We start from the raw sequence: 26699 nt of genomic DNA, 5'->3' as shown, positions 1-26699 counted from the left end.
CATTGTTTCCAATGTACTTCACAAGATATATAACTTATGATTGTACTGTTAGTCACTTAAGTACAGACCATTAGAAAATGAGGTAACAAAATGGGTGTCAGAATGTCAGTTCTCAAGCCACAGCTACGCCATGTTCTTCTGTCATAATCTGTAGTTATTTAGTTCTCTTCCTCCAGGCCCAGGTGCTGCCCAGGCTGCCTATATCCACGGGAACGAAGAATTCTTATCAGCCCAGCCGACCTTGACGTCCTTGCCTTCCCAGGCCTTCTAGACAGGACTAAGGGGGGAGGCTGGGAAGGGGTGTTTGAAGTGTTGTTACTTTTGTTTTATGTGTCATTCTCAACAAAGCTTTGGTTCAGCCAAGGGCCTCAAGTCCTTGGATCATGGACCCCTGTATCCTGAGCATAGTCTTCCAATAAACCTTTTGAAACCAAGAGACTTTGTGCTTCTTGCAGAAGGGGGGAGACGAACTCTAGATAACTGGGATTCCATAGTATGACAATGGGATGTGTAACCAAGTTAGTAAAGTATGCTGATTATTTAAAAAATAGACAAAACTGGTTAAGGAAAATAACATTTATTAAATTTGAAGGTCCTTTGAGAGACACTGGATCACTTATCATAATTTAAGAAAAACCGAGGTATGTCTGCAAAGATCCAGTTGTCTGTATTTTGGGTGGCCTCTTTTCATGCTGCATTCCGAATCCAATTTTTTACAGAAAACATTTTTAATGAAACTGAAAGTAATACTGAGAACAAAAAGTTGGTGTCCCTCATCATGCATAAGGAAAGTCAATACTGACAGTGTGCTTTCCACAACTGTTTCTTTTTGACAGAAGTACAATGACGCTGACTTTATGGGAAAAGGTATCTCTTTACAGTTTTATTTGTATACAGCATTAAAAGAGACAGCTTAACAACGTAGCTGAGAAGTGCATAGACCCCGACATCACCAGAGCTAATAATTTAACAGACTTCGTGTGCATTAATAAGGCAATGATCCTAAGCAATCTTCACTAAAGGTTCTGAAAAGTCCCCAAACGCACAGCTAACTAGCCCAGTGGAAAATGAGCGTTATGACTTGGTTTGGGATATCACACAAACACACACAAAAAAAACCTTGGACAGCAGTGACAATAAGCTTCAGTTCTTAACTTTCCTGATCACACCTTTTAAACCTGTAGATTAAGGAATTCCTAAAGCGTGTAAAATATATGATGGGAACAATCCTGAAAAAAAAACATTCAGCGCTTCAGCTCCAACGATGTTCACACACAAACGGCACTGGAACAGGTTAGAATTTCTTCCACTCCATGTCATCTGGAGGATTGACTTCTACTTTCCTTTTACCCACATCAGACCAGTTTGTACTCAGAACAGTCCCGCCGGACTCCATCTGCAAACATTACAAAAGAGAGGAGGAAAGAGATCTATTTATTAGAATTCAACCTGGCCTTCCCAACAGCTCAGGTTGCCTTACAACAATAAAATTCCGTTTGCACAGCGAACAATCCGATCCACAATTGAACAAAAAGACGTTCGTAAACACAAATACGACCATCAGAATCAAAATTCAGCCACACGCTCTCTTGAATGACTTACAAGCTGCCCTCCAGACTGGAAGGAGGGAGCCTTCCTCAACCTCTCCGGAAGCCCAGCGGAGAAGACTTTGGAATTAGAGGCTGGTAGTCAGAAAAAAACACCAGCTGTAAACAGCTGCCAAGCAGAACGGCTCAGCTGCTCGTATTTAACAGACAGGGAGACGTGAGTTTTTCAAATATGTTTCCGGTGGGTATCTGGGTTGGTCTAGAGTAGAAGAGCAAGACTTGAGTCCAGCAGCACCTTAAAGGCCAACGAGATTTGCAGGGCAGGAGCGTTTGGGAGTCAGAGCTCCATCAGATAAGCGGGTCCCATATTTACAGCCAAGTGCCAGTTCCTCAAATTGGGCCTGGAAGCAAGTTGGCAGCCAAGGCAGCTCGTCTAATATGGGTATAGTAAGAACATACTGGCTAGCCCAAATTACTCTGCACCAACAGAAGCTACCCTCAGCTGTACTGTAGGGATAATAACCACACTGGCCTCGTTTGCTGCTGAGTGGGGCACTGATCTGTCTAGAATAGCAGTATGCGAGGGCAGAGCCGCTGTCGTTGTCGTTGTTGTTCTTGTGAACTGCTGTCAAGAGCAACCCCACATAAAGAACATGACAGTGATCTAGTCTAGACAACATAGAAGGAGTGTGCATCAGTGTTGCTAGATCAGCTAGCCAGGAAGACAATTTCTGCGTAAGATGAAGGGAAGTGACTCTAGCAACAGCTTCAACCATCACCACTGCGGTGTGCGAGGATGCCGTTTCGGCTTCATGCGGCACCAACTCAGGACCAAGACAGCTTGCTGCTGGAGGCTGAGGGAGCGACTGATAAAGCTGGCCGTCCTCAGTACAGTGATGGCAATCACGCACTCAGTGGCTTAATATTTAAAAAACATCCTGGGAGAGAGGGCAGAGCGCCGAAGAAAAAAGCTTCCATCTGCCCCCCAAGACCCAAACCACCGATGTTCTCTGGTGTCAAATGCTGCTAGAAGAACAAAAATCAACTCTCCCAGGGGCAGAAGGGACTACTGGGAGGAGGGCAACGCAGCAGAAATCTGCACTCGCCAATACCTTGCGATGACAGAGCACTGAATTCAACCCAGAGCTGTGTGGGGCAGCCTTTTAAAAAGGGATGATGCCAGCAGCTTCTCCACTTCTCTTTACACAAAAGTGATGAGAAGTCTGGGAAATGGGGGTTCTGGGACGGTCTTTCTAAACAGCTAAACACTGAACTCTGTCTGTTATTTCTACCCACAGGAAAGGAACAGGTATTGAAAAGGCACTTAAAACAGGTACTCTGAAGCAGGGAATTGCAGCCAGGTCTAGAATAAATAGAACTCCACTTCATGGAACAGATTTGTAGTCATAGTATGTTAAGCACAGTCAACAGAGATTAAAATGAGGCTGATCTCTTACAAAAGATTTATTCATGGCACGCCTCACTTCATCAGTCCCATCTGAGTAGATCTGCTGGAAAAGTTTGTTTAAAGCGGCATCCCCCTCCAACTTTTCATTCTTCTCTTCTTCTTTGATCTCACCCACCAATTTGTCCCAATTTCTTGTATAATGAGAGGATGAGGGATACAAGTGCATGGATTCTGAAATAAAATAAATGAATATATGAAATATCACACCCACACCCCATGGAGACAAGCAATAACTTCTTTGTACACTGACTCTTCCTAAATGTCTCGGGCTCAGCAAGACAAAACAGCTTCTGTATTGTGAAGAGCAGTAAGCAGGCTAAGAGGACAGATCAGCCAGCCAGGCACAGCAGCAACTTTCGGTATAGCACCAGATCACAGGTCCCAAATATACCCATGCAAAATGCAAAGGAAATGGATCTATCTAGAAAAGCTGAACACAGAGGATGAATGAAGAACTGCTTTGCGATATACAGCTGAAGCATTAAAGGTGGAAGGCAGTGACAGAGATTGAAGCTGACACCCCGTCACAGGGTTTACAGGGGGGGCAGTCATAGTGCCAAAGCCAACGATCATCAGATACATCAGGCAATTCAGAAATGTTCTTTGAGCACCATATCCAAAAGGGCATGCATGTCTCAAGATGGGCATTTCCCTCCCTTTTTCCTATAATCACCCCAAAGCTCTTAAGAATCTTTACATGAGAGGAATGGGAGAAAAAGTATCCAAGAGCACACGGAATGCAACACAGGTATTCTATTACACGCTCGCGTTCTTTACAACCCAACAGGAGTTCCATTCTGTCCTGCCACTGTGTCAATCCTACTATACTACAGCAAGGGGCATTTGAGCAGCTGAACATGGTCTGTAATAATGGACAACGAAGCCGCACAGCAGCAACCATGTTACAAAAAAAAGTGTAGACAAGGGTTAAAAATACAATAGTCACAAACACACAGACCTGGAGTGAATTGTTTAAGCTTAGGAGAACCTCCATTCCCCTCCAGTTTCTCCCATCGCACAGCCTCTGGCTTCTTCAGTTTTATCTCAATCTGTGGACACAGAACAGCGTGGTTTTAATGCATTCCCCAGCCCTATATGCTGAGTTTTTGAGGGAAAACATAAAGGATCACTGGAATCATGGGCTGATTTCCATAGGACATTAAGCGCAATATTTTTGTGGTTTTGGAGCCGCTGCTGCTGTTTCGATGAGTGAGTCTGGGAAAGCTCCTGCCACTTCTGGGATGGCCCTCCATACTGAGACCCGGTTCACGTCCCAGTGAGGAGCCTTATGACGAAAGAGCTTCCTCGGAAGCAGCTGAGCTTCAGACTGGGGCTGTGCCTGTCTGAGGCTCTGTACAGCATGAAGCGAGTGGCAGAGAGAGGCCTGTGCCAGGCCGATGGGGAAGCTGAAACAGCTGTGATTAGGGCCAGATGGTTCACTTGTAGCGTCCATTCCACAATTCTTCTGCCAAGACTAAAGGGCACACCTCCATCCCTCAAGCAACAACGCACAGGCGGAAGGTTAATTTTTAACAAGAGCATGTCTAAACACTGAAGGCGGCTTGCGCCACCTACAAAGCAACCTTTCTGTCCTCACGAAGAGAGGAGGTGATGCCTCCAAGATGGTGCCTCCCAGGACTCACACAGGCAACAAAGGAAAGCCTATTTTCAATTCAAATGTTTATTCTATGGAAATGTGCTGAATTGATTTTTTTTTCATAAAGCTGGCCTAGTTACAGTCAAAACAATGAGCTGATGCCCTCATTCAGCCGGTTATTAGGAAGCGCACAATCCTTTAGGAACCAAGCTGTGCTAATCCGTCATCTTCCCAACAGAAGGATGTCCTTGGCAAAGCGACATGGACCATTACAGCCACTGTCCAGCGTAGAGTCACCTGCCCGTTTGTTTCTCTTTCTACTACCTTGGTTTCGCTCTCTTTTTCATTTGTCGTTTTGTTGTCAGCCAGAGAAGAGAATCCACCCAGACCAGCCTTTTCTAAATGGCACAAAGAGCAACCCTATCTCCACACTTCAGGACAGAGTAAGAGTGAAACATTCATGGCCCAGGATGAGCCCCAACAGGGCGCTGCATCGCTCCAAACCGCAGGCTGCTCAATCTGATGTTCAAACTAATGTATTCTGACAGCGAGTTGTACTGAAGGGAATTCACCATTTTGCTCAAAGCCAGGGAAACCTGGGGAGCCCTGCAGCCCCCAGCACAAGGGCACCTTTGTAAGCGCTGGTCTTGGAAGGCCTCATAGGAAGCCGCCTGCTCGAATACCACACTGATCTGGATCAGAAGCCCTGCTCCAAGAATTTAACTAAGCAGAGAAACACAAGACACTCAGCTTAGAGTATTAAAGTCAAACACCCAAAGGTGCTTATTTCTGCCATCTGGCAGGTAAGCGTCTTCTAGTCAAGATCTATTCCTTCCTGGCTATGCACAGTTTCCAATTTCTGCTTAACAAGCTAAACCAGTAAACAGTCAGGCACACATCTGTTCAAGAATCTCATGGCACACAGAAGAGCAACAAAATTTATTCCAGCAGAAGCTTCTGTGGACTACAGCCCACTTTGTCAGATTCAAAGAATGGGGGCGGGGGGGGGGGGGCCCTCTAGGTCCAGGGACGCTTATGCCAGGATAGAATCCTGTTGTTCTGCGAAGTGTTCCACTGGGGGCTCGCCTATTTTTGCTGCAACGGAGTAACACCTGCCGGAATTAACATCTGTTCAGGTTTCCCAAGCAAAGTAAAGTAATTATTTCTCAGCTGCCATTTTTAAAAACAGACTTCAGCTTATGAAACAAACAGATCATAAGATCTGCTTGTCCTTTGATTGGTTACAAAATGGTGTGTGGGGGGGTCCACAGGGATGCAGCACCTATAGCAGAAACCCAGCCCACAATGAATGCTGAGGCTTTGGGAACCTGGCGTGCACCTGGGTGTGCATAAGTAGCTCAACCACTGTAAACTGCTTGACAACTGTATAGTAAAAAAACAAGCCATTGATCAAAATAAAGAAAATCCAAGGCCAGAAGGCTGTCTATCTTTACTGCTCTGATGTTTGGGCAATAGCTCCCATTTAGATATCACAGTCAGTTCGTTCACAAGGCAAATCTCGGCAATCACGTAGGGCACCCGAGTGGGGGGCGGGTGGTGCCCCAAAGGAGTCAGAGGGCCATAGATGTTCCCAAGGATCCAGGGGGCAGGGCAAAGAGGGAGCCAAACCAGCGATGTTCTTATGCATGGCTACCATGCCTACTCAGAAGTAAGTCCCACTAAGGCCGAGGGTGCCCAAAACCCTTGGTGCCCTGTCAGATATCACACCGAACCCTATCTAAGAAAGCGTAACTGTAGCTTGGCATGATGTCTCAACTGAGTCACAGTTCTAGATGCAGCTCTGGCTCGGGGAAGCTGCTGTGGGCCGGGGAAGGGGGCGAGATTACAACCTGAGAGAAGACACAGGCTATGACCTCGCCCCCTTCCCCAGCCCACAGCAGTCTCCCCTCTGCACCAGTGTTTGCAGCGAGCCAAAGGGCAGCCATTGTGGCCCAAGCATTCCCACTCTGCCATTCTGTAGTCTTCCAAGAATCCTCCAACACTGTTCTAGAAAAGACAGGACAGAATGGGCAGGAAACAAAACCATTCTGACAAGCAGTTCTGCTCTGGAAACTGACCTATTCAAGCTCAACCTACAGCCTAGCTCTCAATTATAATTTTATTTATTTATTTAAACCCTGCCTTTCCCCCTCCCCCAATGGGAACACAAAGTGGCTTACATCATTCGTCTCTCCTCCATTTCATTCTAAAAACAACTGTGTGAAGTAAGTTAGGCTGAGAGCATATGAATTGCCCAGGGTCAGCTAGCAGAGCAGAGATTTGAACCCAGGTCTCTGAGATCCGACAGTGACACTCTAACCACTACACCACACTGGCTCTTAATTAGTTTGGTGTGATGCTGGAACTGAGCTGCACGAAGATATTCCCAGAGGGTTCCCAGCAAAATGCCAAGGCAAACGACCACCCCCCCCTCCCTCCCTGGGAAAGCCCAATGAACAGCCAGAAAATACATAAACAGCCTGCAAAATCCAAACGCAGTTCCATCAGCAGCACATCCAATGTAATTTCATGAAGGAAGTGCCTATGATCCAGACTAGCCTGCGCTCAGTACAGCGTCTATCTGTTTCACAACAAAATGAGATCTACAAAAACGTCATTAAATAAAAATGAGATCTATTTTGTCAGTCTCTGACACAAATATTGCACTTTAGCACACCCTAGTGGAAGACAGACGGAACCTGAACTCCTGCAAGAACCCAGATACCTTAGTTTGGACCCTGTTTGTGAAAGGCCACAAGCGAGATTTCTCCTGCCTCAGGACCAGACAAGCTGCGTGACGTCAGCTGCTGAGGTGATCTGTATCAAAGACGGCCTTTGGGGCAAGCTGATTCCATTGATGCTAACTTTATTCAAACTGAACAAAACCAGACTTGCACTTTTCAACAGACAGAAGACTTAGTTCTTCTGCAACAGACTCCCCACCACTCAAAACGTTCCCTTTCTCCTTCTTGCCCTGCACGAGCTAGCACCCCCCCCCCCCCACCGTTCGTATTTCCGCTTCTGTATCAATCTGTAAGCTGAGAACACGGTCAGCTCAGCCCACTTCATCCTGCCTGCTGGATGCTCCCAGCTGGGCCTGCTGACGAGGCTCGGCCAGCCCTTTCCACCTTATGGATGCCTTTGGTATTACCTGAAACTGCGCCCCTTTCGCCACAGCAACTCCGCTGTATTGTGTCACTTTGTCTGCAACACACAATAGCTCTGCAGGCCACATGTATGAGAGATGGAAGATTCAACATTGTTCTCAGAAAGTATTTATTACTCCTAACAAGATCATTCAAGATCTCCAAATTTCCATCCCATGCAACAACAATTTTATGTTTTTTCAAACTACATGGAGTGCTGTGCTATCACCAAACTGTCTCCCACAGTTGTTCTGCAACTGAGGCGTTTAGTAACCTCAAAATATTACTCCAGTGGTGTCTCCTTCTCTCAAAATTGGGACCCACATACGTAACATCATGTACTTCCAGCATTCCTCTTTCAGGCTGTCCTCCCTGACCCCCAAGCCACTGAGACGCCTCTGCAAACTGTCGACTGCTGGGGGAGCTGAAGGAGGGCCTTGAGGGCTGTTTGACCCACTGCCCACAAGACGCTGTCGACTCAAACTGGCCTCTCTCCCCCATGAGGAAGAGTATGGCAAAAAGCAGCTTTTCCGAGGAGAGGAAGGTGTTTAAATGGACAAAGGCCAGGCTGTCCTCTCGAGGGACAGAATCCAGCACCTCATCCCAGGACAGGGCCTGCCCATTCATTCTGCCCTCCTTGCACAGACGACTATTAACTCCCATAGTGAGGGTCTGCTAAAGGTGGCCAGGGCCGTCTACAATTGCCACACGCAAGCACAAAAATTAACATGCTGAGTTTGGAAGTTTTCATAGGAAAAACTGGTTTTGTTCAAAGAAGTCTGGCATAATTTGTACTTTAACAAGTGCCAGTTGAGACGTAACTTTCTGATATTAAGAAGCATGATCAAAACAAAGCCCCTGACCAAAAGAAAAGCAGTGCTGTATTTACAGACAGCTGCTCATGACTCCTCCTTATGGGGGACGATCAAGCGCCAGAAAGGAGGAGAGGAAGCCAAAGCCAAGCCTCGGGGCCCAGGTGCCGCTCTGCCCTTCTAGCTGCAGAGCCGAAACCACGAGCAGCAGAAGGCAGCACGGCCACAGGTCCTCTCGACTGGACTTGCGTATTTTATACTACTTTTTAAAATATTTGTTAGCAGCCTTGGATTTTTTAAAAATGAAAAACACAAACTCTTAATTTGATCTTTAAACATTCACCTTTGTAGAAAGTACTTTGAATGTACTTTGTTCTGGAACTATGGCATGAAGAAGATGAAGCTTTAATCTGTAGTCTTCTTCTGAGGAAACCCTCACCAAGGCAGTTAGCTGGTAAAGATAAAATATATCAGAAGTCAATAAAAAAACATAGCCCGTGCATTAGTTTCGTCTCCCAGGGGAAATGAGGGGCTTCACTGGGAGTCCCTAAGGCAGCGTCAGCCTAAGACAGGGATTTCAAACGACACCCATTCATGCTACGTTATTCAACAGCCAGTCCATGATGGGCCAGAAAATCAGCGCAGGGTCAATGATCTTGGCCACCAAAAGGACACTCAGGAAGCTTGTTAAGTCCTCTTGATATTCATTCGTTAAATACAGAATTGCATAACTATAGGAAGTTATCCCCAGATCCCATAAATAATTATATTTATTTCCTACGCCTACACCTATACCTAGGCTGCATTTTCTTGCTTTATGTCTCCCAACCTAGAAAGATGTGTGAATATAAATAGAAAGTCACTTAACAAATGATTGATGCTGTCCAAAATCAGATTCCAGGTTATAAAAAAGTGTATTTAATTTGGGTTGGATCTAGAGGTGCACCTCTGCTCGAGCAAGGAGAGGCCTGCAATTTTCCACCAGAGCCACAGCCCAGCCCAGCCCTTCCCAAAGGTCCTTTCTGACCACCCGGAACAGCTTCTTAGATGGGTGGAGGTGGGAAGAACCCACTTTGCCAGCAGAGTTCTGCTGGTGGTTCTTCTGGATTCAACCCAATGTGGCTATGAAACAGTGAGATGCTAATAATCAGAGCCAGGACTTTCCCAAGAGATTTCGTGAGCACTACTGCACAGGCAGAACACACACAGTAAAATCATAAAAACAATTGCAGCACCATCCACCGAAACCTCACTTTCCTACTCCTTGCTCCACCCTGTGCCTCTGCCAAGAAAGGCACTGCTGACTTGATCTTGGGCAGCAATCCCCCAAGCATGCTTTTCTGAAGCCACACTGACGGGTTTATTTCCAAGAAAGTGGGCTTAGAATCCAGAGTGCTGGCTTTCAGTGAACCAAGAGCAAATATTACCTCATACTCTGAAAACTGTATATTTACATCATCCTTCTTTGCCTTCTTGATCATAATTGTAACTATTACATGGGATTCTGTTTGGTACCAGTCATACCTGAAAAAGAACAAACGTCTTACTTGAGTATTTGATTATTTCAGCTTTACACTCTGAACTGTTGCACGAGATGTTTCCTACCAGTACTCCTCTCCCTTTTTAAAGCAACAGGAACTAGGATCCTGATTGCAGTGTGCAGACCTTAATGGTCCTTAAAATTTGGATTTGCAAATACAGAAACATTAAATACAGACTGGACCCAACCAGTGTTCCAGAGAACGCTGGGGCTTCTTAGAAACTTTACAAAGTCTCTCGCTGAGAAAAAGGCTGAAATTTTCCTGAAAGGTGGTTCGCCCACCACTTTGGATCTTATCCTGCAATGAACTGCTGGTAGGGAGTGTCTCTGGAGGCACTCAGTTCAGACAGAGAAATAGTGCAGTGCAAGAGGCTCAGCCAGCACTCCAGGGCTCCTCAACTCAGGGGAGGATGGAAACCATGCAAATACTCTGCTGGGTAACTTCCAGGTGTCTGCTTGCTCTCCAACTAACTGAACAGTGGTAAGAAAGCAAACAGCCGGGGATGCAACCGCAGTCACACCACATTCCAGGGGCATGCCTCTGCAAATACTAGAACCTTGTGCAGGAGGCCCCTCTTTGGTACCTGCAGAGGTAAAAACACGGAGCATAACAAGATGAGAGTAAATGCTAAAACACCAGTGACTGCTGCGCAGAGGTCCTAGAGGTCCTACAGAGAGTCTCTTTGTGTAGGGGTCCCCCCCAACACTTGGGATCTGGAGAAAAAGCACTGGGGGGGGCACTAAAGAATGGCTGCCAGAGAGACCTTAAGCCCATCCCTTCACCAACCGTTTTAAATAAAGTATTGTTTAAAGTAAACATTTATGGAGAAACAGTGAGGGTTTCAGCTTCTGTTAGGACTAAGTTTAATACTACTTGTCAATCAAAATGGATGGAGGTTGCCACAGATTCACTATCTACACATCTTTGCAGGACTGGAGACTTCAACAGGGGAATCCCGCAGAACGGCAGAAACGGTAGGGGAGCATGTTGAGCGAATTGTCAATGGTGTAATACAAAAACGGGGTGGGGGGGTGGGGTTGGTTATACAGGATGGAGAGTTCGCTTCGCATGTGTTTTCATAAGGTCCTGGGAAGAGAAGACTGATGGCCGGCATCTAATGATCCACGCAAAACGGCTTCTAACCACACCGGCCTGTCCAGAGGGGCAAAGACTGCCATGGCTTTCCTGGATCTATCATCCCAGGGCAGCCCAAAATGCCTCCATCTGTGCTATCTTGGGAGGGAGGAAGAAGAAAATCACACTCCGTGGGTGGAAGCCCTTGTGTTCATGGAACACAGTATTTTTTCACTGCTTAGTAACCCAACAACGTAAAATGAAAAAATGGTCTAAGTATCTTTTAAATGACCACAGAAAGAAAACAGCCAAAAATAGCATGATTAAAACCAAAGTTCAGGGGGGAAATTGAAAGAGGGAAACCCCAGTTTTAACTCCTACTTTTGCTAAATGAATTTTTCAAAACTATGAACTGTACATTCATGCTGAGAACGGAAAGGCCAGTCCTGAAACAAGCGTGGCAAGTGCAAGACACAGTCCCTTCATAACGGAGTGAGCATCTACGTTTCCAGCCTTTTCAAATGGACACGATAGCAGCTAAGGCCGTCCTCTTCCAGGCCCTGGATGGGTTCCAAGGGGGCTCTGGTGAGGGCCCGAAAGATCAGAGACACGTTACAGGACAGAAATCTTGGCATGGCTGAAAGACGGGACACGGAGGCTCCAAACAGCAAACACTCGGCATGACGTTGATGAGGAGGTTTCCCCACAGATCCCTGGAACGCTCGCAAAGCGGCTGCTCAAGATACCGGAATGAAGACCCTTCTCTAAGCTCACTTGCAGAAAACACAACGTATCTACTATTGATGTAAAACTGGGATCCCCGTGCCTAGCCTCTTGTACCACCTGAGGAAGGAAAGCCATGTATACTGTCTTAGAGGTGCCTGCCTATAAGGGAAGAAAGAATAAGAAGCCACAGAGCAGTGGGGTAGGGATGGAGCATGTGGGTTCCCTGGACAGGTGCCAGGATCAGACTGGACCAGACACAATCACATGGAGAAGAGGCAAGCAGTACAAGAAGCCTAACTGGTCAAGGTAAATCATCAAGCAGGATAAAAAACGGGGTACAGATGGTTGGGGTGGTGGTGATTAGCAAGCATCTCCAAGCTCTAGAGGAAAAGGGGATAACTGGGAAGCACACCTCCCCAGAAGGGTCTGCTTAGTCGGCCTTATTAGTTTATCCTTTTCCATCTGTCCCAGAGTTGACTGCAATATACAAGGATTCTGGATCTCAGTGAGAAAAGCGGACTGTTAATAATAATAACAACAACAATTCTGAGCAGAGGTTTCAAGGCTCTCCAATACATAAGATAAAGTGGAATGGTTGGAAATGATTGATAAAGGCTAAATCTTTGGTCCCAAATCCCTGTACTTGTGAGTCCCAGCAACTGAAGTGGAACCAACCAAGCACAGGCAGGATCTTTGCCCAAGTCTAAAATAATCCTCTATAAAAGCAAGACACATTTTAGCTGTCACGCTATGCACTTCAAGGAGTGCAACATAAAACTGGGACATTTCAACACTTTGTTGGGTGGTTCTATGCAAACCATACAGCTTCAAATACCTCATCTGTAATTTGGAGAACCATACTATATGACTACCTGGCAGGACAGCCCAGACAGTACGCTGAGCACACTGTACTCTTGAGAAAATTATATAAATACCAAAAAGAGTAAGAAAAGAAAGCCTCTTACTTGATCTTAGGTGGCTGTGACTGTTGCTGCAAAACCTGATCGTCCTCCAATAAAGAGAAAGATATTCAGAAGTTAGAATAGTTGAACAGTGTTTTTGAACTGAGAGTCATTTTTACCACACAAAAGAACTGGTCAAGAACAGCACTTATTGCATGAAATGAATAAAAAGCCTCAGATTTTGTGTCCAGTTACAAAAGTGAAGTGTAAGGTCTCAGGGTTTGGGGGAGGGGGGAGGTTACAATAAGCACACAACAGGAATTAACTTCAGGCACAGTCCAAATTCAGGTGCTGCCAGAGAGATGGCCCTTTCTTACCGCCGCTAACCTCAGCGGTTGCCGGATAAACCTCCTGGCATGTTTGGCGGTACCCTACTTACCTCCTGCATAGAAAGTGCCGTCAAGCCACAGCCAACTTACAGCGACCCCATCAGGTTTGCAAGGCAAGGCGGAAACAGAGGTGGTCTGCCATTGTTTGTAGGGACCCTGGATTAACTCAGTGGTCTCCCACCCAAGTACTAATCAAGACCAACCCTGCACAGCTTCTGGAGGCTAGCATACACTATCCAAATCAGGGCACTTATCTAGCAGTTGCGACTTGCAGTTAGTTTGAAAAACATGTCATTGGGCTACAAATCCTTCCAAGCTTTGCATACTAAATTTAACAAAGCAATATTTTGCAGAGTTACTCCAGTTTAAGCTTACTTAAATCAATCAACTTAGACTGGAGTAACTCTACATAGGATTGTTAATGCAAAAGGCAACAGATTCCCCCAAAGGAAAAAGAAATTCACTGCACTTTAGACTAAAATGTGGTTATGTAAAAAGAAAAAGAAAAGGCTGTCATCTGCTTCAGAGAAAGTGTTATGCTTCAGAAAGTGAAAACACATGAACTGGAAGAACCTTACCAGTTCAGCCTGTGATTCTGCTGTAAAACAAAAAGCAAATTGCATTTTCAGAAAAAAGCTCATCAAAAAGAATACAAACACATCTTAAAAATCTTAATGACCCTCATATAGGTTTGGATTCACCGTTTTTCCTTAGGCACAAGGATTTCCACCCACAGAACACAATCTTGTCTCTTTACTCCTGCACCGGTCTAAAGTCACCCCCAAAGTCCTGTTCTGGGCAGGGAGGATGCTACCCCCCCAGGGGCAGGGTTTCATGGGGGCATTTCAGGATCTGGGGACAGAGGAGGCAAGAAATTTTTGCACCTGTGGAAAACTGGTGGATCTAAGCCGAAAAGAAAACAGACACTCATGACAACACCCGCAGACAAGCATTAATATCTGAAAACCAAATCCCAAGATTTTTGATTAAAAGGATACCTTCATAGGTTTCAAAATTATACTCAAATACAAAAGGTAAATTATTTCTATTTTGTGCCACAATACTCAAGTGTGATTTTTGCAAAATTTGAAAAATGACAAGTCCCATTTCAGCTAATGGCTTGCTCTTTTCAACTACTCTGCCAAAAAAACCTCTTTCGAGCTAAGCAACACTGGTGGTAGCAAACCACATATTTTGAATTATTTATATGCTACTAAAATGTTTGACATCCTGACCAACTGGCCTTTGTCCCGTATACCTACGGGACCGCCTCCCTCCCTATGTTCCTCCATGGCAGCTTTGTTCAACCAAACAGGGTGCCACCTTGCACATGGGCAAAATCAACAGCAGTCCATACAAGGGTTTCCTCTGTGGTGGCCCCCACCTGTGGAACAGCCTGCCTGAGGTGGTCAGGAGAGCCCCCATTCTCCTGGCTTTCTGCAAATGAAGCAAAACCAAATTATTCAAAAAGGCTTTTTACTCAGATAGGAGGGCAGTATTGTAGGGAGGGGGTCTCAGATTCTTCACTAATGAGTTAGGGACCATACACTTTACCACTATGTTGCCTTATGTACTACTCATTTACTTTAAATATGTGCCCTTATGTGCTACTTGTGCTTCATGTTGTCTAAAGTCAGTCCTAGAATTGCTTATGTTTTGTTTTAGCATTTCTTCAACACTGTATTGGATTCCTGCTAATGCCATGTCTTTGTAAACTTGTGCTTATTTACCCTATGTCACTCTTTAGGGAAAATGTCCTTGATACTGACTGTACTAATCTCACACTGTGTAATCTGTCTTGAACCTCAGTGAGAAAGGCGGACTATAAATGACATAAATAAATAAAAGTGACTAGATGCAACATTCCCACTATCTTTAAGAAAAGGTTTATTAACAAAAAAATTCTGCATAGTCATTTAAGAAAAATAGGATGTTGGGAAAGCATTTAAACACTGACTTCGTTGCCAAGTCCAAAATCATTAAGTCTTCATGGAACTCAGAAAATTAACTCTCCCTGATACATAGCAAAGTGAGGTTGATACGTAAAGATACAAAAACAGGCAGGACAGGGATATCGCTAACGCCATCATCCAGTTGTCTCTTATTGTTAAAGCTGTTTCTATAAAAGGAAATTATTTGGTGTTCTCAATTCAAGGATATTTTTCCAATAGTATTGATCTGTGACCTGAAGCACCTGGGCAGAGACAAGAGCACATGGTGGAGAGCTGCTGCTAGAAGGTAAGGGGTTGTTGTCTTTCTGGCTTTTGGCCTGGGGATCTGCCTGGGGGACCTGAAACTCTGCTAGTATACTGGTTCTGCTGGTACTCTAGGTATATATCTGGAAGGCAATCATGCCTATTGAAGCTCCCTTTGCAGTCACTTGCATGGAGTGTGCCATGTTTGTTTTCCTCCCAGAAGAGAAGACGGAGTACATTATCGCTTGTACTTGTTCTTCCCAGAGACTTATTGCGTCTCGGTTGGACTGTGGAAATTGCTCCTCCTACTGAGTGTAGAGTTTCTATTGTTAGTAAATTGATAAAAATTACTTTTGGATGATTACCTTTGAATGAGTTGCATGTGATAAAAGTGATAACATAATTCCTTATTCCTTGTGCCTGGATACACTTCCTTGGTTGGTTGTTGGCTGCAGAAGTGTAAGCTGGTCAGACTTTTGGAAGAAAAGGTTCAGAGCCTGGAGGAGAGGATCACCACCTTTCAGGAGATCAAGGAGGGAGAGGATTTTATTGACAACAGCCTGGGGGCTCCGCACAGCCAAGAAGAGGAAAGTCAAGGAGAAGAAAGAGTCGATCTCCCTTCTGAGCCTCCTCTCAGATCTACAGTACAAACCCGAAGACGTCAACGAAGAAGTTGCTCTGGTCCACTTGAGCTCAAGAATCGTTTTGAAGTGCTAGAGATGGTGATGGAGATGAGAGTAGAAGGAGAACCGCAAAGATCTAGAAGAGGGTGTGCAGAGGACATGGGGCCACACGGAAGTGGAAAAAAACAGAAGGTGGTAGTCGTTGGGGACTCTTTGCTCAGGGGTATGCAACACCATGTCTCTAGGCCAGATCCCCTATTCCGAGAGATGTGTTGCTTGCCGGGGGCCAGAATTCAGGATATTACCGACCGGCTGCCGAAACTCATCAAGCCCGCTGATAAGTACCCGTTTCTGCTGATGCATGTGGGAACGAATGACACAGCTGCGAATACTGTTGCAAGAATTAAAGAGGATTATGAAGCTCTTGGAAGGCAGTTGAAGACATTGGGGGCTCAGGTGGTATTCTCTTCTATCCTTCCAGTCATAGGAAGAGGAACGTGCAGGGAGCGGACCATACTTGAGGTGAATCGTTGGCTGAGATGGTGGTGCCGGCAGGAGCGCTTTGGGTTCTGGGACCATGGGATAGGTTTTCTAAGAGAAGGCCTTCTAGCACATGATGAGCTTCACCTCTCAAGGGCAGGGAAGAAAACGTTTGGAACGAACCTGGAGAACTTCATCAGGAGAGCTTTAAACTGATGCCGCAAGGGGCAGGGGACGATGGACACGGTGATTTCAATGACGAAGTGAAAACAGTGGGGACCCACCTGGGTAGGACAGGTCAAACAAAGGTACAAGGCTACAAGTGTCTATATACCAATGCCCAAAGTATGGGTAATAAAAAAGAAGAGCTTGAGCTTCTATTGCAAACAGAAAGCTACGATATAGTAGGAATTACTTTGAACAGATTGGTAGAGTATCCAGACATCAGAACCTTGTAATTATGGGTGACTTCAACTTCCCCGATGCGTGCTGGGAGACAGGCTCAGCAAAGCGTCATGAATCATGCAATTTCCTGACCTGCCTGGACGATAACTTCCTTTTTCAAAAGGTGGAGGAAGCTACAAGGGGCTCAGCCATATTAGACTTGATATTAACCAACAGGGAAGAATTGGTAGATGAGATGAAGGTGGTGGGGACCTTAGGGGGAAGTGACCATGTCCTCCTTGAATTCCAGTTGCTGTGGGGGGCCAAGGAAGTTCGTAGCCAGACTCGTAGGTTAGATTTTCGTAGGGCCAACTTCGATGAACTCAGAGGCTTGATGAGAGTCATTCCGTGGGGGAGTGTGCTGAAAGGGAAAGGAGCGAATGAAGGGTGGGCCCATCTCAAACACGAGCTTTTGCAAGCTCAAGCCCTCACTATTCCAGCAAGACGGAAACATGGTAAGGGCTCCAAGAAACTGATGTGGATGTACAGAGAGCTCCAGAATAAGCTAAGGGAGAAAAAGGAAATGTTCAGGAAATGGAGAGAAGGACAGACCTCTAAAGAGGAGTATATGAGGGTTACTAAGTACTGCAGATCAGCCATCAGAGAGGCCAAAGCTTAGTATGAGCTGGGTCTGGCCAGGAGGGCTCGCTACAATAAGAAAAACTTCTACAGATATGTGAGAAGCAAATGCAAGGTAAAAGAGGCAATTGGACCGCTGTTGGGAGTAGATGGAGAAACTCTGATGCAGGACAGAGAAAAAGCAGACAGGCTTAATGACCTTTTTGCCTCTGTTTTCTCCCTGAAGAACTCAGGCACACCTAGAGATAGCAGAAAATGTGGCAGGACACCTGAGTGGCTAATAGACATTGACAGAGAGGTTGCGGAGAGGCATCTGGGCTGCACTGGATGAATACAAATCCCCTGAGCTGGATGGGGTGCACCCAAGAGTGCTGAAAGAACTTTCTAGAGAACTTGCAGAACCCCTGTCCATCATCTTCAAGGCCTCCTGCCACAAGATTGGAGAAGAGCGAATGTTATCCCAATCATTAAGAAAGGGAAGAAGGATGACCAGGGAAACTACAGGCTGGTCAGTCTGACTTCTGTTGCTGGGAAGATATTAGAACAGATTTTAAAGGGATCAATCTGTAAGCATCTGAAGGACCGCTCAGTGATCCAGGGAAGTCAGCATGGTTTTCTTCCTAACAGATCTTGCCAGACCAACCTGGTTTCCTTCTTTGATCGAGTGACCAGCTTACTGGATTGGGGGAACTCTGTTGACGTGATTTATCTGGATTTCAGTAAAGCTTTTGATAAGGTCCCCCATGACATTCTGATGGGCAAACTGGAAGACTGTGGAGTAGACTATTGGACAGTTCGGTGGATAGGGAACTGGTTAGAGGACCGCACTCAAAGAGTGGTGGTCAACAGCGTTTCATCAGATTGGAGGGACTTGTCCAGTGGGGTGCCGCAGGGCTCGGTTTTGGGCCAGGTACTTTTCAATATTTTTATCAATGATCTGGATGAAGGAGTGGAAGGGCTGCTCATTAAATTTGCTGATGATACCAAATTGGGAGGGGTAGCAAACACCCAAGAAGATAGAATTAAAATTCAACAAGACCTGAATACTCTGGAGAAGTGGGCAGCTGTGAATAGGATGCAATTCAACAAAGACAAGTGCACAGTATTACATCTGGGCCACACAAATGAGAAGCACAAATACTGGATGGGGGATACACTTCTGGGCAGTAGCATATGTGAAAGGGATCTTGGGGTAAGAGTGGACTGTAAACTGAATATGAGCAGTCAGTGTGATGCGGTGGCAAAAAAGGCTAATTCAATCCTGGGTTGTATCAAAGGGGCCATAGCATCGAAATCGCAGGAGGTCATAGCCCCTCTCTATACTGCCTTGGTCAGGCCACACCTGGAGTATTGTGTGCAGTTCTGGAGGCCTCACTTCAAAAAGGATGTGGCCAAAATCAAGAGGGTGCAGAGGAGAGCGACGAGGATGATCAGGGGTCTGGAGACTGAGCCCTACGAGGAAAGGCTGAGGGCCTTGGGAATGTTTAGTTTGGAGGAGGTTGAGGGGGGACATGATTGCTCTTTAAATATTTGAAAGGCTGTCATGTGGAGGAGGGCAAAGAGCTGTTCCAGTTGGCAGCAAAGGGTAGGACGCGAAGCAATGGGCTTAAATTACATGCACAAAGATTAGGAAAAACTTTTTCACGGTCAGAGTAGTTCAAAAGTGGAATCAGCTGCCTAGGGAGGTGGTGAGCTCCCCTTCACTGGCAGTTTTCAAGAAGAGGCTGGATGAATACTTGTCAGAGATGCTTTAGGCTGATCCTGCACTAGGCAGGGGGTTGGACTAGATGGTCTGTATCTGTATGGCCCCTTCCAACTCTATGATTCTATGACCTACTTTACAGAGTTGTATTAATAACAATAACAACATACTAACATTCGATTTATATAGTGCTCTTCAGGACAACTTAACACCCACTCAAAGTGGTTTTATAAAGTGTGTTATCCTCACAACAATCACCCTGTGAGGTGGGTGGGGCCGAGAGAGCTCTGAGAGTTCACCCAGCTGGCTTCAAGCAGAGGAGCGGGGAATCAAACCTAGCTCTCCAGATTAGAGTCCCGTCGCTCTTAACCCCTACACCAAACTGGTTCTGCAATTAAGGATTGCAAATATCACATGAGCTTTCAGCATTTCCTGCATTCACCTCTTTCACTAGGTCCTATTTTTCCTCTCATCCACTATTTTAATTCTACATCTATCCAATGGAATGGAGTGGAGTTCACCGTGGGATGTTTGCCAGTTCCCCTTTGCCACTGCAAATTGGAAAATTGGAAAACTGATGACTAATATGGAGTGGTAGCTGCATGAAACTTTGACAACTGTGTTCTTTGAGAAAGAGTTTGGAAACGGATACAATGGTGATCTGGACCTTCCGTTAGAATAATGATGTCACAGAATTATCAATGTACACCTAAAGAATACACGCAAAGGTCTACTTGTGATCTGTGAACTACACAGTTTATTGGAACCAAATCTTGGACTATACCCAACTCCAGTTGGAATATAAGGCGAGCTTGTATGAAATAATTAATGTGTACATGGTGCTAGGAAGCATTTGCACTTTAATACCTGTTGCAATATTAATAGAGCACTTGAAGCACTGGACACTTTATGTATGGACTTTGGAGCATATATGACGCCTGCAAAATAATTTTTCCTAGAACTGGTTACATGTGGTATAGTTCTGTTAAATTATGCAATTACTGTAAATAAAATAGGGAGACATTGTTATTGCACGGGAAATTGTGTTTTGTTGCTGCCTCTCAGAGAGTGGGCAGTGATACCTCTAGGAGGGGGCACCTTCCTGATTTTGTAGGCTACTTCAATGCACTCTCTAATCCATCTACTGATGGTTGAAGATGTCACCTTTTTACCCATCATACCTTGCTTGAATGAAACAAACAAACTCTCTACCTTGCGAAACTGTCTGGTTCTCTCAATATAGAAACTCAGTGCCCGCTTCACATCTAATCTGTGCCACTCCTTCTCATGCTTAGGGTTGGTACAGAAGGACGGCAGAACGATATCCTCCCCCCTATGGAAGGATGAATTGACTTTAGGGATGAAGGAAGGATCTGTTCTAATAACTACCTTATCCTGATGGAAAATATACAGTTCCCTATTCACTGACAGGGCCCCTATCTCTGACACTCTCCTCGCAGAGGTCAAGCCCACCAGAAAAACCGTTCTAAGGGTCAGTTCCTTAAGGGAACATGTAGCCATGGGTTCAAAGGGTTCTCCTGTAAGCGCATTCAGCACTAAGTTCAGATTCCAAGTGGGGAAATGGTACACTTGAGGTAGATTAAGCAATGTGGTCCCTCTCAAAAACCTTTTGACATGAGGATGCTTAGTAAGGGAAGTCCCTTTCTTGGATTCCCTGATAGCTGAAATTGCTGCCACTTGTTTTTTCAAGGTGCTTGTGTTAAGCCCCTTATCCAAACCGTCTTGCAGGAATAGAAGAATCTGTTTTATAGATGCCAACATAGGATTCTGTCCCTTTTCCTCACACCATTCGTTAAACACCTGCCACGTCCTGTTGTAGCTATGATTGGTAGAGTCTTTCCTTGAAGCCAGCATTGTCAGAATCACCTTCTCAGAATACCCTAGGTCCCTAAGTTGGTCGTGCTCAACCTCCAAGCCGTCAGTCTTAGAGATTTTGGATTTAGGTGTTGGATCTTCCCTTGTGTTAAGAGATCCTCCCTGTAAGGAAGAGTCCAAGGTTCTGAGAATGCCAACCTCTTCAACTCTTGGAACCAGGGTCTCTGTGGCCAGAAAGGGGCGATCAGAATTATCTCCGCCCCCTGATCCACTATTCCCTGGACCACCCTGTGCATGATCCTTGTAGGGGGAAATGCGTAGAGAAGGCTCTGGGGCCACTCCTGGGATAGCGCATCTACTCCCACAGCCTCCGGGTCTCTGTGCCTTGAGATGAATTGCGGCACTTGTTTGTTCTTCACAGAGGTGAAGAGGTCTACTACTGGATCGCTGAACCTCTTGCATATCTGTGAGAAGACTTGCTTGTTCAGCATCCATTCGGACTGGTCCACTCTGTGGACCATTCGGACTGTGGACCGCTCAACCAGTCTGCCAGAACGTTCTGTTGACCTGCCACATGACTTGCTTTTATAGATTTTAGGTTCTTTTCTGCCCAGAGAAATATCTCTTCTGCCTCTTTGTTTAGAGTCCTGGACCTGCTGCCTCCCTGTCTGTTTATGTAGGTCTTCGCTGTCATATTGTCGGTGTGAACCATCACATGCTTTCCTTTCAGACCGTCTGCGAATTCCAGAAGCCCACTCTTTATTGCTTTGAGCTCCAGAAGGTTTATGCTTGCATCTCTTTCCCTGTGAAGCCACTCTCCCTGGGTCATCTTGCCTGTCATGTGAGCACCCCAACCCATCAGACTTGCATCTGTCGTGATCGTCACCCTCATGGGTTCCCTGAGCGGGGAACCCTCCGAAAATCTGCTCAGTTTCAGCCACCAGGCCAATTCCTGTAACAACATCTGAAGGATCTCCACGCTCTTGGACCATCTGTGGATAATGATCCGTTGGAAGGGCCGTAAGAATCTCTGCAACGGTCTGGTGTGGAATCTGGTCCACTGCAGTGTATCCTGGCATGATACCATCATTCCTTGTAGACTGGCCAGTTGCATTATCTCTATTACTTTCCCTGCCTGAACTGTCTTTAACATAGCCAGGATCTTCTGTTGTCTCTCTGGGGATACGAAAACCTTGTCCACCATTGTGTCTATTATCACCCCTGTGTGTGTAATTCTCTGTGTTGGGGTAAGGGTGCTCTTCTGGTGATTGATGATGAAACCGTGTCCCTCCAGACAGTCTATGGTCATTTCCACCGCCCTCTGAGCCGAGGCAAGGGACAGGGCCTTTATCATGATGTCGTCCAGTTAAGGTGATAGGGCTATTCCTTGCATTCAGAGGAAGGCCACCAGGGTCACAAGCACCTTTGTAAATACCCTCGGTGAGGATTTCAGTCCGAAGGGAAGGGCCCTGGACTGGTAGTGTTTCCCGTCATAGGCGAAACGCAGGAATCTCCTGTGTGATGCCCTGATGGGGATATGTAGGTAGGCCTCGGACAGATCTATGGAAGCTAGGAAGTCCCCTTGCTGTATGGCCCCTGTAGTGGATTTCATTGTTTCCATTTTGAATCTCCTGTATCTTATATGAGATTCAACCATTTCAGCTCCAGGTTGGCCCAGACGTCCCCGTTCTTCTTTGGGACAATGAAAAAGACTGAGTACACTCCCTGCTTTTGGAGATGTGCAGGTACCGGCTCTATCGCTTTGATCTGCAGTAAGTGCTTGATAGCCTCTCTTATTTTCAGATGTTTTTGTTGTGACAGATTCCTGAACACCTGGATAAAGCGCCTTCGTGGAACTTTTTCGAATTCCAAGGAATAGCCCTTGGATACTATTTCCAGTACCCATTTGTCCGATACAGTTTGTCTCCACTGGGGTGCAAAGTTCTGGAGATGACCTCCGACCTGTCCAAGCATCCAATAATCCAGATAGTCATGCTTGGCTGCCTTTCTTTTGCCCCTTGTTTTGGGAGGAAGACTTCCTAAAGGTGAAGGATCTGTTATCAGTTCTTGGCTTTGCTTGCCATCTGCTCTTGAACAGTCTATCATTAGCCTGCCTGGAATCCCTTTTCTTCGATGGTAGTTCCTTCTTCTTTTCTGCATCCTCCACCAGGAATCTGTCCAAGTCTTCCCCAAAGAGCTTGGTGCCTGAAAAGGGAATCGCTGCCACCTTGCTGAGAGCTGGTGGGTCCACGTCCCAATTCCTTAGCCACGTGTTTTGCCGGGCCGCCACGTTAAAGCCCATAGCCCTAGAAGACATCTGAAACGAGTCCAAAGTAGCGTCTGCTGCGAAGGCCGCTGCCAAGGCTATTTTCTTTACTCCGTTCTTGATTTCCTTCAGAACCTCTTTACCCGCAGATGCTACGTCAGAGGCCCAAGTAAAGGCCGCCCTCGTGAACAGAGATCCAGTTGTTGAGGATTTGAGAGATGCTGCTGATGGCTTGAAATTCCTGCGCAAAGTTTGTTCAATCTTTTTGTCTGGCGGGTTCTTTGGCATACCCTCAGCATCCATGGGTAGGACCGAGGAAGTTGCCAGACTGGAGATGGGGGTCATCCACTGTGGGAAGTTTGATCTTCTTGGAATCGTTAGGCGATAAGGAGTAGAACTTCGGAAAAACTGATTGGTACAATTTGGGCTTCGCCGGATTATCCCACTCTGTTTGGGCTTCGCCGGATTATCCCACTCTGGAAGATGACATGCTGCTCTCCCCCGTGGCTCCTGCTGCTAATAACCTCGAGGGGGGGGGGGAGGAATGCGTCCTTCCTTTTTTCCCTGTGAGCCCGTGCCGTCCTATGTCAGGTCCAGTGTATATCTAAACTGTACTGACTCCATTTTCTAATGCTTCTAGTATTTAAGTGCTTTCTTCCCAGGTGCACCAGTTCCCAGGCAGCATTCCCACCGGAGGCGACTGTTTTGTCTAACACCGTTCCACCAAGCATTGGCCTTGAAGGAGAGCAGCTTCCCAGGACTGAGAGATGTTGTTTTGAGAACTGTGGGGGGAGGCAAATCCAGATGGGTATTGTTACTTTGTACCTCATGCTTTGCCCTTCATTGGTAACAATGACTGTGTACCATCCTGAGTCTCCTATTCAGGACAGTGGACTATAATGGACCTTTTCTGCAGTAAAGTTTCCTTGTTCAATCAATGGACTCCTGTTTGCTTTTGAAAGGGAACCTGTAGGAAGAGCCTTATCTAGCCACAAGCTGACATTTTGTTACCAATCATGCCTGAGTCGGGCCCAGCGGAATCCAAGGTAGTCCCGGACAGGGATCCTTTGTTTGATCCGTATGCGTCCCCCGACAGTCAAACAGTGCAACTCCAAGAATCTCATGTGCCAGCCGGGGCTGGAGCTTCGACGTCTACATCGCCTCTCATCGACCTCAGCAGTGAAGGGACAAGGCCGACGGCTACCGCTCTCCCCTTGATCTCGCTACCCACCCCGTCGGAGTGGGGAGCCAGACCCCGAGAAACGCGAGAGCGCAGGGCCGGAGGGCTTCATCCAAGAGTTTCGATGGATGGACGCCGAAGCCTAGAGACTGTCCCTGAGCTGGATAGCAGCCAACCGTGGCTGTTTTGGAACAGGACGGCCGAGCAGACGGACGGGAACACATCTCGCCGCGGCGCCCTGAGTTGGGATTATTCGGAACTTGCCCCATGGAAAGAGCCAACGGAAGTTCCTGAACATAGTTGGGTGCAAATGCAAAGTCGCACCCATGCTGTAGATTCCGGCATCTCGGCAGTGACGGGTCTAGCCAAAGGAATCCTAGCAGCGAGATCACGAGTCGATCAAGGAGATCCGCCGCCTTGGGGGCCGTTTTCCCCGGTGAGTACAACCGAAGGAGGTTCCGTGATGGGGCAACCGGGTCCTAGCCGAATGCAACAGTTGGAAGCTAGGCTGATTGATATGGAGGAAAGTTTGGCTCATGCCATTCACCTAATCTCAGCGATGGGGGCAGGGGAGAGAATCTCACCTGAAGAAATGGCGGTACAAATCGCCACCCTCCAAAGTGTCATGTCCTATCCAGTGGAGGACGCCCCGCAGCAGCCGCTGCCTTCGGGAGAGGAGGAATACTATCCTGGAGAACCGGGAGAGTCACCCGCAGAACTCCCTAGAAAAGACGAAACCCCGCCGCACGGGGATACTCCAGCTGAGGTACCTGGAGAGACTCCGACGGAAACCCCTAAATCGGACGGGGATCCATCTCCCAAGGAGACTCCAGCGGAGGAGCCTAGAGAGGAGGAAGAAGGGCCAACCCGTCCAACCGAAACGATGGTGATACCCCCTCCCGCTTCTCTAACGACAGTTCGGCCGGATCAGACGGAAGAGCCTCCGGCCCCTTCTGAGGAGGAATTACCGCAACGACCGCTAGAAGTGGTTCCCATTCAACAAACCCCGAGCGCCCCGACGCCACAAGACCAGCCTTTGCGTCCCAGAGACACGACGCCGAGAGGGGCAAGCCCGCGCGGCCCACCACCCATCAGGCCTTCGCCGCTGCGGCCCCTTCCGCTTCGACCGCAACTAACTCCTTCGCAGCAACCGATACGTTTGCCACTTGAGCAGCCCGTAATACCACCTCCGAACCAACCGGTGGGGCCTACACCACTACGACCCCACCAACCCGTCCCTCAGCGGCCGGTCATTACTCAGCCGCACCGGCCACCTCCACCTCAACCGCTACTGCCAGCACCTCCTGTATTGCCACCACCAGCCCGACCAAGATTGCAGCCGCCTGTCCGACCACGACTGCAGCCACCGGCCCAGCCGAGAGCACCACCGCCAGCCCAGCCGAGGCCGCCACCCCCGGCTCAACCGGTGATGCCGCCGCCGGCGCAACCAGCACCGCCACCACAACCGGGTCCCCCCATACCTCAAGTGCCATTGATGCTTCCGACGGACTTCTACCCAGCACCGGCTCCGAGGCAAGACCTCCCGATGGGTTGGGTGAAACTGGAAGCTACTTTTGATGGGGATCCCGCCAAACTGGGATTTTTCCTAGTGCAAGTCGTGCAATTCTTCAACCGGTGGGGACACCTCTTCGGCAGCGAGGCCAGTCAAATTGAACATCTCGGCTCCCGCTTACAAGGCAAAGCAGCGGACTGGTATGTAGGACTATACAATATCGGGGCCCCGGAACTTAATACTCTCCAGGGGTTGGTGGATGCTATTCGAGCGCAATATGAAGACCCCTTAGAGGAAACCAGGGCCCGAACAGAATTGCAAGCCATTAAACAGGGCAGCATGTCGGCGAGAGACTATATCACAAAATTCCGACAATTGGCCGCCAAATGCCCTAGGTGTGAGGAGTCCACCAAAATCATTCTGTTCAAGCAAGGACTAAACCCGAGACTTTTGGACAGAGCCCTCATGCAGGACAATCCCCCTACGTTGTTAGGTTGGATCCAACTTGCATGCGAAGTTGAGAATCGCATTTTGGAAGTCCGTTTGGTTGAACAACAACAACAAACGGGACAAAGAAGACCCTTGACTTTACAGAAGGGAGGACGGGGAGCTGGGTACGCCACCCGTGGAGCGAGAGATGCTAGATGGCAACAAGGGCTGTGTTTGCAATGCGGACAAG

The 26699-nt window shown here is 47.0% G+C and overlaps 1 protein-coding gene across 3 annotated transcripts in view; it reads right to left on the bottom strand.

The window, feature by feature from the left end:
* Positions 1 to 561: 561 nt before the first annotated feature.
* Positions 562 to 26699, bottom strand: part of SUGT1 (SGT1 homolog, MIS12 kinetochore complex assembly cochaperone) — a 52622-nt gene continuing 26484 nt past the window's right edge. For 2 of the 3 annotated variants that reach the window (XM_054973931.1, XM_054973929.1), the window contains 7 exons: positions 13781 to 13800; positions 12877 to 12920; positions 9998 to 10094; positions 8914 to 9021; positions 3974 to 4064; positions 3005 to 3186; positions 562 to 1396 (listed from right to left, as the gene is read on the bottom strand). In XM_054973931.1, the coding sequence (XP_054829906.1) occupies positions 1295 to 1396; positions 3005 to 3186; positions 3974 to 4064; positions 8914 to 9021; positions 9998 to 10094; positions 12877 to 12920; positions 13781 to 13800 (644 nt within the window). In that variant the 3' untranslated portion in view covers positions 562 to 1294. The remainder of the gene's footprint in view (positions 1397 to 3004; positions 3187 to 3973; positions 4065 to 8913; positions 9022 to 9997; positions 10095 to 12876; positions 12921 to 13780; positions 13801 to 26699) is intronic. The other variant, XM_054973930.1, reaches the window with a different exon arrangement.

Source organism: Eublepharis macularius, chromosome 3, assembly GCF_028583425.1.
Source record: "Eublepharis macularius isolate TG4126 chromosome 3, MPM_Emac_v1.0, whole genome shotgun sequence".
Taxonomy (NCBI): Eukaryota; Metazoa; Chordata; class Lepidosauria; order Squamata; family Eublepharidae; genus Eublepharis; species Eublepharis macularius.
Note: the sequence above shows the minus strand (reverse complement) of the source record. Positions and strands in the feature narration are given on the sequence as shown.